At 55.9% G+C, this 13,744-nt stretch overlaps 1 protein-coding gene across 1 annotated transcript in view; it reads right to left on the reverse strand.

Annotated features, from left to right (window-relative positions):
• Positions 1 to 153: 153 nt before the first annotated feature.
• Positions 154 to 13,744, reverse strand: part of RYR1 (ryanodine receptor 1) — a 95,170-nt gene continuing 81,579 nt past the window's right edge. The window contains 24 exon segments of the mRNA XM_043991539.1: positions 154 to 384; positions 657 to 708; positions 879 to 979; positions 1,857 to 1,921; positions 2,308 to 2,464; positions 2,766 to 2,900; positions 3,010 to 3,156; positions 3,446 to 3,506; positions 3,605 to 3,735; positions 3,889 to 3,931; positions 4,429 to 4,559; positions 4,655 to 4,912; positions 5,425 to 5,511; positions 5,703 to 5,853; positions 6,237 to 6,328; positions 6,991 to 7,800; positions 8,685 to 9,026; positions 10,570 to 10,590; positions 10,593 to 10,640; positions 10,643 to 10,666; positions 10,669 to 10,716; positions 10,719 to 10,768; positions 11,896 to 11,977; positions 13,241 to 13,345. Coding sequence (XP_043847474.1) covers positions 289 to 384; positions 657 to 708; positions 879 to 979; positions 1,857 to 1,921; positions 2,308 to 2,464; positions 2,766 to 2,900; positions 3,010 to 3,156; positions 3,446 to 3,506; positions 3,605 to 3,735; positions 3,889 to 3,931; positions 4,429 to 4,559; positions 4,655 to 4,912; positions 5,425 to 5,511; positions 5,703 to 5,853; positions 6,237 to 6,328; positions 6,991 to 7,800; positions 8,685 to 9,026; positions 10,570 to 10,590; positions 10,593 to 10,640; positions 10,643 to 10,666; positions 10,669 to 10,716; positions 10,719 to 10,768; positions 11,896 to 11,977; positions 13,241 to 13,345 — 3,237 coding nt within the window. The 3' untranslated portion in view covers positions 154 to 288.

Consider the following 13,744-nt stretch of genomic DNA (forward strand, 5'->3'; position numbering starts at 1 on the left):
CTCAGAGGGTCCCTTTCCTTCCATCTCTGGGATGACGAGGATATCAGATCTCAGGGCTCCCATGATTCCAAAATCAATGATCTGAACAATCTCTGAATTATTCCTTACCCCAATCTCCTGTCCCAGAATGCTGCCAAATCACATCCCAACTCATGGAGCTGCAGAAGAAACCCTTTATTCCAGAGGGGCCCCTTTCGCATGGGGGGAGCTGAACCCCAGGATAGAGGGGACCCCCAAAGTGGCATAAGGCACTTGCGGTGAGGGGAGCTGGAGGGGAGCCTTGGCTTCTCAGGCCAGCTGATCTTCATACTGTTTTCGGAAACAGTCACCAGCTGGGAAGAAGTCCCAGCAGCGTTCCTGGTACATCTTCCAGACATATGACTCCTGGTGGGAGAAGGGATGGGGTAGACAGCCCAAGTAAAGGAAGGAAGGAAGGATGGATGGATAGATGGACAGTCAGTATTCCTGGTTTGAACCTCCTGGCCATCCCTTCCTCCTCATGCTATCTCACAGATCCCTGTTCTCGCATCCCTTCTTCCTATTTAGGCCTCCTCCAGAGCCCCCCCTACCCCTAGTGTACTGAATGTCTCCCCAAAGTCTCCCAAGTTTTTCCAAGACCCATCGTCCCCCTCAGGTAACCCATAACCCCTTCTCACCTGTCCTGTGTGCTCTGTCTCATCCTTATTGATCAGATACATCAGGAAAAACCTGATGAAGAAGAGGACAGACGTGTCACCAGGGGGGACCAGGTCAATGGAACCCTGATGTCCTATCCCTTACCTCCTTCTATCTGGGTATCCCTCCAGTCTCTGTGGTCTCTTTGGAATCCACCCTGGCCCTGTCCCCTCCCCTGATTGGCCAGCAGAGCCAGCACTCACATGTAATTGGCCAGGTTGTGTTCCTCCAGTGTGTGGGTCTCAAAGCCGTGGGGTGTTGTATCGAAGTAGTCGCTTCCAATGCCACAGATGAAACATTTGGTCTTGTGGGTGGAGTGGGGGAGGGGAAGAAGGGGAGAATCAGGACTTGAGATCTGTCAGCTTCCCTGTATCTGTGTGGGACCCTTCTAAGCCCCTCACCTGATAACCTCTGTCACTTCCCAGTTACTCTCTTATACATGGCGATTTTTTTTGTTCGTTTGTTTTTTTGCGGGGCAATGGGGGTTAAATGACTTGCCCGGGGTCACACAGCTAGTAAGTATCAAGTGTCTGAGGCCAGATTTGAACTCAGGTCCTCCTGAATCCAGGGCCGGTGCTCTATCCACTGTGCCACCTAGCTGCCCCTCCAGTTATTCTCTAGAGACCCTCTACAAGAACTCCTCTTTCTAGATAACCCCAACTCAGGATTTCAAAGCTCTTCCCACATCCCTCAGGTCCTATAAATTATCACATAGGTACCAAGATCCCCCTCCCCAAAGTCTCTCATGGTCACTCCTGGGACCTCCAATTCCCTCTCAGGTACTTCCCAGGACCCCCCATATCTGCCCATATTCTCCCCCCGAGGTCAGCTTCTAGCCCTTCCTATCTCACGGATCAGGACTTGCTCCCTCCATCACGGCTCCATAGGTTAATGTGTTCTCTTGGTTCCTCCCTGCATTCCTCCTGGCCCTCTCCTCACTCTTCTGTCATAAATTTTTGTGGACTCCTCTGTCCCCATTAGACTGTGAGGTCCTTGACCCTATTATCATGTGCTACCCTGGATGGTGGTGCTCAGCAACTCCCACACCTGGGAAGTCCTAGCAATAAGCGTGGGGCCTAGCACACAGTAGACATGCTGCCTTGAATGAATGTACTCGGGACCTCACAGAACTCTCCCCAGCCCCCCCCCATTTCCTTCCCAGACACCCCCAGGGCCATTACCTCCATATCCTCCTTCACTTGCTCTTGCTGGTCTCGGAGCTCCCCAAAAGCATCAATGATCAGACCTGGGAGGGGGAGAAAGGGAATAAAGGTCACCCTCACTCCATTCTGACCCTTTCACTTGACCCCACATCCATTGTGTCTCCTCCCTGGCTTTGACTATCCCCCTCTTCTCTTCCCTGGGACCCCTGCTCCCCCAGCCCAGAGCCCTGGAGAAGATGCTGGGGAAGGGTGCGTTTGTGAGGCAGTGAAGGAGAGGGAGCCGGTCGGCAGACACGGGGAGCCTGGCTCAGAGCCGGCGTCACATGCTGGCTGAGTGACCTCGAGCACGCTTAGCCTCCCTGGACCTCAGTTTCCTCACCTGTAAGATGGCCTCTGTCCAGCCCTGACCCCTGACCCTGCAGGACAACAGCCCCCTCCCTCCCGAGTCTGGGCCCCCAGCACTCCTGACCCTGGATGATGGCCAGCAGGATGACGATGACAAAAAAGAAGAAGGTGATGTCGAAGACCACTCGGTAGAGCTCATATTCATCCCCGGCCGGGTCTTCAATCTCGTCTCCGATGCCCCCGCCAGCTCGGACGCCCACGTACATGTGGAACAGGTAACACTGAGGAGGGAGAAGCAGGGTGGGCCCCGTGATTCCTGCTAGCGGGGGAGCCTGAGGCTGCTGCGTCCCCTCGGCCCCGGGCTTCTGAGCGGCATTGGCCTAAGGCCCATCAGGTCTCCTCACCAAGTTAGCACCCACAGGGCAGGGCCCCTGGGAGGGGAAGGCAAACCGGCCCAGGTTGGTGCTTCTGTCCATCAGCATCAGGCAAGGCTGCTGAGCCAGACAGGGAGACCCAGGCTCCACCTCTGCTCCACCCCCTGTTCCCAACCCCCCAGGAGGACAAACCCCCAGGCCGCCTCACCGTCATCATGTCGTCACATTTCATATCTGGCTCATCCTCATCCTCGCTTTTGTTGTAGAATTTGCGGAAGAAATTGAAGGCCACGACCGTGTAGAGATAAACCACGACTGCCAACAGTCCCACCGTCATCACCAGCTGCGGGAGAGGCCCAGGTGCAGGTGAGGGGGCCAGCTCACCCCCCCACCTCTGGCTGAGCCAGGTCCCCACCGCCCTTCCCGGCTCCGTCCCCTGGCCCCACAGGTACCTGCTTCCCATTGTGAGTGACAGAAGACAGGATGGTCCTCAGGGTCTTGACTCCCATGGCAATGTCCAGCAGGTGAGCGGCAAAGAAGAAGTTGTTGTAGTGGCCAAGGAGGGACATGACCATGTACCAGGTCAAATACAAGAATGACTGGAGGGAAAAAAATTAAAAAGAAAAAAAAAAAGAATGACTGGGGGCAGGGGGGGACAGCAATGGAACAAGGGTGAGGCTTCAGAAGAAAAGTCGGAGGAATCAAGAGCCTTCCTGGTTTGGGGGTAATGAGGGATACTTTAAGGAGCAAAGTCAGGCACACTTTGGGGGTATCAGAGGCAGGAGACACTCTGGGCCAGCCCATGGGGTAAACCAGGGCATGGATGTACACCCCGAGAGAGCATCCTTGGGACTCTCCTCCTTCCCACCTTGGTGGCCCCCTACTCACATTGTCAGTGAAGATGACGCCAAATTTCCAGATTTGGTATTTGACATCTATGGACATGATCCTAAGGGGAAGATGAGGAAGGTGGTGAATAGGCTAGAACCTTTCTGGAGCACCCTGTTCCTCCTCCACCAGCCCTGCTGGCTGGCTGTGGCCCCGTACCAGGTGAGCAGTCCCGAAGGGGGTTCTGGTCGCTTCTCGTTTTGTGCAGTGATCTCCAGACTGGCCAGATCCATTCCCAGCAGCTCTGCAATCCGCTCCCGGCCAAAGATGTCCCCATGTTTTTCCAACACCTAGGGAAGTAGGCAGGGTGGGGAGGGTTGAAGACATTCCTTGAACACAGAGGACCCCAGGAAAAGATAAATCAGGTACTGCCAAAGAGACCCGGTGAAGGGAAAGAGAACTGGGGTGGAGGTGAGGTCTCCATTTCCTCTGGGCCTTCTCACCTTCCTTTTCACAAACTTGTCCCAGTAGTTGCTGGGGAAGGATCTGGAGGAAGAAATTATGGAATGTAAGAACAAGGACTGATAGGGGGCTCCCAGATCTTTTGCCCCCGGGGCCGGCCCCTCCCTCTGGGATCTCTCTGCCTCCCCCTCTCAATCCCTGCCTCACTTTTTGGGGTGCCTCATACCTACCTCCCGTGTCCTCCATGTTTCTTAGGGATCCCCCATTTCCTCCCTCATATTCCAACTTGCTCCCCCCATCCTTTTATGTCCCCCAGTATCTGCCACACGGGTCTTCCCCCTATCTCCCCTTTAGTTTTAGCTCTTCCATGTCCCATGGTGTGGCCTCCCTCTTGCTTCCTTGGAATCCCTTGTCTCCACCTTCAGTACCTCGACTTCTCTATCTCCCCCAGCATCCCTCCATGTCTCTTTTCTAGGGCCCCCTCCTTTCCCCCAGTCTCTCTTTGGAGTCTCCTTCCCCACCTCCCACCTTCCCATCTTCAGTCTTTCAGGGCCTCCCCAGGGGGACTTCAGGGGCCGTACGGGGTATTAAGCACCAGTCGGTCCCACTGTCCCTTGACGTCATCATCCTCGGGCTGTTCAGTAATGTAGAGACCATCAAACTCTAGTTTCCGGGCTAGCTCCTTCTCGCGTTTAAAGATGACCAGTGGGACCTGGGGGAAGCCGGGAGGGGAGTGATCATGGGGTCTCCAGAGCCTAGTGGCCAGAAGTCAGGCCCAGGCCCCGCCTTGTCCTCCCCCAGCCTCACCTTGAGACAGTTGTAACCGATGATGCAGAGGAAGGCAATGAGGGTGTGCAGGATGCTGAGTCCACGAAGGGCAGGTTCCATGTAGCCCGTGCTCTCCTCCAGGAAGTAGTAGACCATGTTCTCCTCCTCATCGTCCTCCATCTCCTCGCCAACCCCTGAACCCATGCCAGATCCCAGGAAGTCCCCGGACCCTGAGCCCGACAGACCTTCCAGCCCTGAGCCTTCCAAGTCCCCTTCACCGGGAGGAGAGTCAGACACCTGCAGGGAGGGCACGGTGATGGTCAGGGAAGGGTCTGGGCATCCCCGAGAGCCCTAGGGGACCCAAGGACGGGGTGGTGTTGGGGTGCCGAGCCTTCAGCCCCCCATTCCACCACAAAGACTCGGGCACCTGGATCAGGAGACCCCAGCTACAGAGCACAGAGGGACCTCAGTGGCTTATTTACGCCCACCCAGCCCCCTTTATACACATCAGGAAACTGAGGCCTAGGGCCACACAGGGCTGGACTCAGGTTCTCTGACACCCGAGGCAGGATTCTTCATGCCTTCCAGGCCCCTTAGCCACTTAAGGACCTTCACACCCAGCCAAAGAGGGGTGGATGTCCGGCTTCCAGGGGCCAATTCCCCTTTCCATTAGGGTACCAGAGTGCCTTCTCCAAGGGAAGAGGGGCCCCAAGTGTCCAGAAGGCTAATTCCCTCCCTGCTTGATGGACCTGGGCACCAACAGCCCCAGGCGCTCCCAAAGCTGCCCGGGGCCTCCATCTGCCTGATACCTTGTAGAAGAGCAGGATGAAGTTGATGGCAAACGCCAGGAAGAGGGCAAGGAATCGCAGGGTGTAGAAGTTTCTGGAGAGGTAGTTCTGGTAGGAACGGGGAAGAGAGGGGAGGAGGCAGGGACTGAGCTCCCTCTGCAGGTCTGACGCCCCTCCCCCAGTCCCACAGGGCTGGTGGGGGAGTCTGGAGGAGCCCTGGGGAGGGGCCTTGCCCTCCTCCCCTTTCTCCCTTTGTCCCTGATGGGGCCATCTCTCCCGCCGTCCAGGCCGGTCCTTACCAGGAACTTGACCCTCTGCACCTCCATTTCCTCCCAGAAGTCTGGGCCCTCAGATTTGGCTTCCTCCTTCCGAGGTGGAGAGGGGGCAGCGGACTTCTTGGGAGCCTCGGGGGCCGGCTCTCGGGAAGCTTCCTTTTCTCCATTCTCGGTACTGGCCGGTGAGGAGAGAGAACGTGAGGCAAGATCCAGGGGCTTACAGATCACCAGGGTCTTCCACATATAGACAATAACCCCAAGGTCAGTGATCCCTGGCATGATGGGACTGAGCGCCGGACGGATCCTTCAAGATGACCCACTCCAGCCTCCTCCTCCTCCTCCAGATGAGGCTCCTCAGGCCCCCAGAGGAGAAGCACCTGACCAGTGTCATCTGAGTGATGAGAGGTAGGGCCAGGATTCACACCCAGGCCTTCCGACTCTCAATTCAGTGTCCCACAGTGGGCAGAGGCCGGGCGCTGGGGGTGCCTGGAAAGAGCCCTGGGGCGGAGGTCGGCGCTAGCCGATGGCCCAGGTCAAGGGTCAAGCAAGGCCACTCACTCAGCTTTTTCAGGTTCAGGCTCTGGCTCCAGTTCTGGCTCTGGTTCTGGCTCTGGTTCCATTTCTAAAGCTTGCTCTTCTCCTCCCTCCAGCTGGGGTGGGCAGAGGAGGGGAGGGATGGGCTCAGGGAGCAGTCCCTCCCTTGATCCCTCCAATCCAGGGTTCTCTATGTGTCTTGTTGCCTATGAACCTCCCTCTTGCCTCTGTCTAGATCTGTCTCCCTCTGGACTCCATCCCAGCCTTAGTTTCTCTGTCTTTATCCTTGCTTTCTGTCTACCTGCCATTCTTTTTCTTTTTCTTTTTCTTTCTTTTCTTTTCTTTTTTTTTTTTTTTGGTGAGGCAATTGGGGTTAAGTGACTTGCCCAGGGTCACATAGGTAGTAAGTGTTAAGTGTCTGAGGCTGGATTTGAACTCAGGTACTCCTGACTCCAGGGCCGGTGCTCTATCCACTGTGCCACCTAGCTGCCCCCTACCTGCCATTCTTTGTAGGCATCTCCTATTGTCTGGCTGTGTAGCCACGTCTCATCTTTTTCCTTTGTCTTTCTTCTCCGTTTGTCTGTGTCTCCTCCATCCATCTGCTCTGCCCCTAGTCCTGGGTATTATGACCCCTCCCCTGTTCCTTCAACCCTCTCCCTTTCCCTTTCCCTCTCCTCCTCCCCCACCTTCCTCCTCCTCATCTCTCTGCCTCTTCTTTCTCTCTGCCTCTTCTCTTTCTCCTCATTCTTTCTCTTTTCTGTCTCACCTCCCCACTCACCCCTAGTTTCCTCCGGAAGATGGGGGAGCCCTCAGGGGTAGGCGGCTCAACTGGTGTTGTGTCTCCCATGTCACCAAGGCCTCCGGGGACCTCCATCCGGAAGTGGCCTCCGTCTGCTCCGGCCCCCTCTCCTCCGGCTGGCCCAGCCTCGCCAGCTCCAGCCTCAGCCTCGGCCTCTCCATCAGTGGGCTCTGCCCCTGTCTCCTCATCACCTTCTGCAGCTCCATCCCCGGTCCCTACAGCCCCAGCTCCAGCCACCTGTTCCCCATGGACCTCATCGCCTGTGGGGTCTGGCATCCCAGCCAACAGCCCCGTCACCGTCACCTTCTTGGCTCCTTCCACCAGCCCTCCACCAAACAGAGAGCCCCAGAGCAGGCCTAAGGCCCCCCGGGTGGCACCGATCACTCCCGTGCCCGTCCATGTCACCACGGCCCAGATGAGTCCAGCCCCGGCACCTGCAGCCTCCCGCAGGGTCAGTCGCCGAAGCCGCCGCACCCGCCGCCTCAGGCTCCGGTAGGTCAGCCGTCGCAGGACCCAAGATGCGGCACCCACCATGTGCCCGGAGATGCCTGCTGGGCCGCCTGCGGAGGCCCCTTCTCCATCTGGTCCTCCCTCGGTTCCATCTGGCCCAGACTCTGCCGAAGACTCATCCTCATCTTCCTCAGGCTCTCCCTCGGGCTCTGAGATCTGGGCGGCGATTTGCATCTCAAAGATGGTGTCCTCACAGAAGCTCACAAACATCTCCATCTTCTCCGACTCCCCCCCTTCATTCACCACGTCAAAGATGAACTGGCGTTTGGATTCCTTCACCTGCAAGGGGGGAGGCACACGCATGGTGAGGAGTGAGCATGGCGGGGTGGCCCAGTCATAGTGGGGAAGGGGGAACTCTGGGAGGAATGAGGATGCGTCTCCCTGAGGGACATCTGGAAGGGGAGCGTGGGGGGCATCTGGAGGAGAGGTGCTGGAGAGTGTGCTAGGGGAATATGTAGGGGTTGAGCATGCAAGAAGAGGCTGTGTGTACAAGGAGTAAGCAAGAGTATATCTGGGGGGCATACATGGAGGATAAGTGCAAGGAGAGGAGGCTGAGTGTGCAAGGGGTAGACAAGAGTATATATGAAAGACTCATATGGAGGCTGTGTGTGCAAGGGGTAGACGAGAGTATATAGGAAAGACACGTATAGAGGCTGAGTGTGCAAGGAGAGGAGGCTGAGTGTGCAAGGGGTAGACAAGAGTTTATATGAAGGACATGTATGGAGGATGAGTGTACAAGGAGAGGAAGATGAGTGTGTAAGCCATATGTGAGCATGCTGGGGGTGTATGTGAATGGGGAGATTCTTGTACAAGGAAAGGGAGTGAGTGTGCAAGGACAGCAGAGGGGTATTTGACAGAGATGCCAAAGTGATATTCTATTTCTGAAACTCAGGAATGACTGTGTCACGGACTCCATTGGCCTCCCGTTACCTCAAGAATAAAATACAGCCTCCTTGGGGGGGCCTGGAAAGCCCCTCACAGCTTGGCTCCCTGGCTTCCCAAGAAGGAGGGGAATGAGTTTTGAAGGGATATACGAGGGCTCCTGGGGCCAAGGCCTATCTATGAGAGTGCACTGAGAGGAGGGCTGCTGTGTGTGGGGGGGCCCCTCAGGGACACATGGGAGGGGGGCATGGAGGGGGGCATGGGGTGGGGCAGTGCTCCACCTGGGGCATCTCCCACTGAGCCTTGTTGGTCTCAGAAATTTCAAAGTAGATGCGCTCAATGCGTCGGGAGGCACCCATGATCTCAATGCGGCCCAGGTAGGGCCGGAAATACTCCAGGATGCTCTCGGCCAGCTCCAGGAAGTTCTGCAACCGAGGATCGTGGGGCACGTGCTCTGACAGGTTGGTGAGCAGCACAGCCACATTGAAGCCAATGTCTCGGGCAGGCTCCTGGAAGCGGCTGGCGAACTCCTCCACATTGATCATCTCGTTCTCATCTGCCTCTGAGCAGGACAGCAGGAACTGGATCTCTGGGCCGGTGAACTGCTTCTGACTGTCCATGGCCTGTGGAGGGAAGGGCCCCGGGCATGGGTCAGCTGGTAGTTCTTCCCATGGAGAAACCCCTCCTCCAACTGTCTCCATGGAGGGACTATTACCGCCTGCCTCTGGTCTCCTCACTGACTCTCCCATCCTATGTACCCCACTATTCCTCAGAAAGCTCCCCCATGCAGAAATCCCCTTCCCTAGTCACTCTGGGAAAATGCCTTCAATTCCAGAGCCTCTTTTAGGGTAAATAATCCATTTCCACCTCAATTAAAGATTGAAAAGCACTTGACAAATATTATCTCATTTGACTCTCAAAACAACCCTGGGAATTAGGTGCTCTCACTATTCCCATTTTACGCTTGAGGAAACTGAGACAAACAGAGGTGAAGTGACTTGAACAGGCTCATACAGCTAGTGCTGGAGGCAGGCAGCATTTAAACTCAGGTCTTCCCAACTCCAGGTCTGGAGTTCTATCCATTAAACTAGCTAGCTCCTTTGAGTGTTTTTTTTCTAGGTCTCCAGCCTGCTCCCCAATGCCTCAGTATTCCCCCAGGGCACCCACATTCCAAACCCTCTTCCCCAAGACTGTTCTCCTAGAGATCCTTCAGTGATGACATTCCCCTACCCTGAGGCACCCCCTCTCCCTTAAGCCCAGGCCTCAGTGGGAGGCCACCATTCTCCATATTGGCATCCCACTGCCCCCCAAGATGTCCATTTTTAGAAGCTCCCTTCCCTAGACAGCCTTCAGAGAGAGCCCATCAGACAACCCTCTCCTCAAATTTCTGGGCCCCATCTAGGGATGCCCTTCTAAGCCTATGTGGTCCCAGTGCCTTTTGGCCACCCCACTAGGTCCTGGGCTGCCTCATTCAGTAGCTCTCCTTTAGTGGTGGCTCCAGATATTCCCCTTCCCCAAATTCCTGACTTCTTTCCTGGTCCCTGGACTCTTCCATAGTACCCCAAACACCCCCCCCAGAATTTTAGCCTTTCAAAAATCTCCTCCCTCAAGCTGTGAGCTCAGGGATACCTCATGCCAAGAGCCTCCCTCCCTTCTATGTCTGCTTCATCTCCCACTCCCCTCAGCTTCTCCATTCATTGTCTACCTAGAGTTTTCCACCATCAAGCTTTCATGACCGGGGAGTCTTGCAGGTAGCCTCCTCCCCAACCCCAAACTTCCTTTAGGCTCAGTTCCTCACCAGGAGACCTCCCACCCAAACTTTCAGTCTCCTTCCGACGGGAGCTTCTGTGTTTGGGCCTTCTGGCACCCTGCTGATCCCCGCTTGACTATCAATAAACCCTCTTTCTAGTGGGCTGATCTGCCCAGGAGGTTCTCCTTATTCTCGTCCCCCTTCTAGAGATGTTCCCTAGGTCTCTGGCCCTTTCACCAGCATCCCACCTGTCCATTCCCCCAGATGTCTTCAGGCTCCTGTAGGGTGGGGTTCACTTCCCCTATTCTCATGGACTCCCTCCAAAATGGCCCCAATTCAAGGCCTCATGCCTAGGCACCTGGGGCTCCTGCCTATCCTCTCCTGTGGCTACTGGGAAGGTGGTCCCAGGGCCATACCTTCTGGAAATCTTTTCTTGGAGAGTGAGCCCACGGGGGTCGGTGGTGACGTAGTCCTTGAAAGGCCTCGGAAACCCACGATGTCCTTCAGTTTTAATGAAACATGTCGAAGAACTTGAGTATCATCTCCACATTGGAGGAGGGACTCCCACCAGCATGTCCACCATTTTGCTGGCGATCATGCCATTTACCACGTTCCCTGGCAGGGGTGGGGGAGGAAGGCGGCAGGAGCTGTCAGGAGCCAGATGGGGCCCTCCACAATGAAGGGCAATGGGGCTGGTAAAGGGCCTTCACATTCAATGCCCTCCTTCTACAGAAGGGGAGAATTGATGCCCCAAGTGGTTAGGGGACTCAATTAATAAGGGAATGAGTCAGGATTCAGAGCCAGGACCCCAGCTGCCAAATCTGGTCCCTTTTCTACCTATCACCCACTGGCTGTGAGATCAAGGCCAAAGACCCCTCTGCTTGCTGGTGCCTCACCATCCTAAAGGGACAAGCAGGGGCCTCCCACTCTCTTTAAGGTCCGATCAGGGTAAGAAGGCTTCCTCTTATCCTGGGGATTCCTCCCGGGTTGTCTTGCTTGGGGAGACTTTGGTTGTTTTTGGTGCCGAGGACCACGTTGGGAAGGGGAAGGTTTTGGCGGGAGGGGGGGGGGGAGGGGGGTATTCTCTGTGGATAGTATCTTTGGGAAAGCTCTCAGACAAAGCTTCTGAAGACCGTCCCAGGGGAGGAGGGATTCACCAGGGGATTCACATCTTTACAGGGTAATTAGGAGTCTCTGTAGGGGAACTTCCCTCGGGGTGTCCTTTGGAGCCAGCCTTTGATGATGAGGCACTGAGTAGGGCTTCTGGAATGGGAGGGTTTCCAAGAGGGAGAGCCTCTGGGCAGGGTTTTGGGAAGGAAATCCAGGGTCTTTGTGGAGGGGCATCTTTGTGGGAAGGGGGAGTTCTCTGAGGAACCTCTGAGGACAGGTGGAATTTCCATGAGGGGATGTCTCTGGGAAGCGTCTACACAGGCTAGAACATAAGCTCTTTGAGGACAGGGATTATGAGGTTCCATCTACCAGACAGTGCCCCATGAATAGTGAGTGCTTAATAAACACTTATTCAAGTCAAGTGAAGAAACATTTATTAAGTGCCTACTATGTTCCAGGCACTGTGCTAAGCTGCTTGATTGATTTTCATGAGGGGAGGGGGACTGAAAAGGCTCTTTTGGAGGGACTTCAGTGTATGTCTCTGGGGAGGGTTGGTTTTGGCCACAGTTTGGGGGAAGGCTCTCTTAGGGGTGGGGACAGGGTTTTGGACACGGGGGTAGCTTTAGGCTCACCCTCTAGCAGCGACAGTAACATCACAACCATGTCCTTCTGCAGATCCAGGAGTTCTTTAAGCAGCTCAATCTGGCTTGAGTCCTAGAGAGACCCCAGCCCCACATGGCCAAGTCCTGTCACGGGTCCACAGCTGTCATCACACACCGCTAAATCGACCTCCCCACACCCTTGACCTGGTCCCCAGCTTCCTATTACGTGATATGGACCCTCCTGACCTCTGTGGAGGATTTGGTTGAGGGCTGCTCCTCAGAGGTGGGGGTAGGGATGTGGCCTAGGGGTGGGGGTCAGTCCTCCAACCTCCTACTCTGGTCCTCAGACTTTGGGAGGAGGTCATATGACCATGCAGGGCCAGGGAGAGAGACAGAGAGAGAGGGAGGAGAAAGGGAAGGTGGGAGGGAGATAGTGAGGGAGGGAGGAGAGACGGAAACAGAGTGACAGAAAGAGACAGAGAGAGTGACAGAGAGAAGAGAAGGTGGAAGGGAGGGAGAGACAGTGACAGAGAGTCAAGAGAGAGACAGAGACAGAAAAAGAGGCAAAAGGCAGGGAGATAGTTACAGAGACACCGGGAGACAGAGATGGAAATGAAGAGAAGTAGAGTAGCACAGAAAGACCCAAAGACAATGAGACAGGTGCAGGGATGGACTGGTAGAAAGGAAGGGCTGAGTTCTGAGGACAGCAGAGATGGAGAGGCTGAGAGATGCTGAGAGACCCAGAGGCCAGTCCTAGCCTGAGGCAGCTGGGACGTGGCTGCACAGAGATTCTCCGTTGTGTTTGGGATGTGTGCTGGAGGGAGGGGGCTGACACACCTGCTCCAGTGCCCCGCAGGGGCCATCCCCTGCCACAGGTGGATAGAGAACCAGAACCTCCCACCCAGCCCCAGAACCTCACCACCACCCCCTTCCCAGACCAGGCAAACCAAGAGGTCTCCCATCAGACCCCAAGAAGCCCCAGAGCAGAGGCAGCCTGGAGTGGGTAACAGGGTCAAAGGAAACCAGGATGGGTGGGGGTGGGACTGCCTGGGCAGGAAACAAGTCGGGTAGAGGGGTTGTACCGGGGACCCAATGTAGAGGGACGGTGGGAGTGGCCACTGGGAGCCAGACACATCAGAAAGCAGGTCTCAAAATGGGGAGAGGCTCGGCCAGCTGAGTATGAATCTAATCAGGGAGGGGGGGGGGAAAGGGGGCCGCAGAGGGGTCTGATTAGGGCTGATGAGGGGAAGCTGCGGGCCCCCAGGGAGGATGGAACCCACTGGCTGGGAAGGGGGCCCCTGGGAGCCAATCATGATGGAGAGGAGGGCCGGCGGGGGAGGGGGGGCAGAAAGAGACCAATCAAGGGTAACCCCACCTGAGCCAGCTTCATCATCATGTGGGCAAAAACATGGAGGAAGCCGACCACGGCGTCCCACAGGCGACTGTGGGCCAGGCTCTGCTGGTTTCCTGTGCATGGGCCCTGTGGGAGGATGCAGAGCTGGCTCAGCACGTGGCTGGTCCCTCCCCCACCCATCAGGCACTGAGGCTCCTAAGACTCAGACACACAAGTCCAACTCCCTCATCTGACCAATGAAGCAGGGAAATGACTGGCCCAGGGTCACCCGGGCCCTGGATTCCACCAGCATCCTTGGACTTCACATGTCTTTCTGCCACTCTGTGGAATCAGCACAATTTAGCAAATATTTCTTAGGTCTGTCCACGGTCTAGGCTGGGTCAGGGGAGGCAGATGGGACCTCAAAGATGGCTTCCTTCCTCCCCTTCCTTTCCCTCTCCTTCCCCCCTCCCCCGTCTCATCAGTAGCAAAATCCTCTATTCTATATGGGTGACTCTGCTCTGGCTGCCACAGACCTTTAGCATC

The sequence above is a fragment of the Dromiciops gliroides genome, chromosome 3 (genome assembly GCF_019393635.1).
Source record: "Dromiciops gliroides isolate mDroGli1 chromosome 3, mDroGli1.pri, whole genome shotgun sequence".
Lineage (NCBI taxonomy): Eukaryota > Metazoa > Chordata > Mammalia > Microbiotheria > Microbiotheriidae > Dromiciops > Dromiciops gliroides.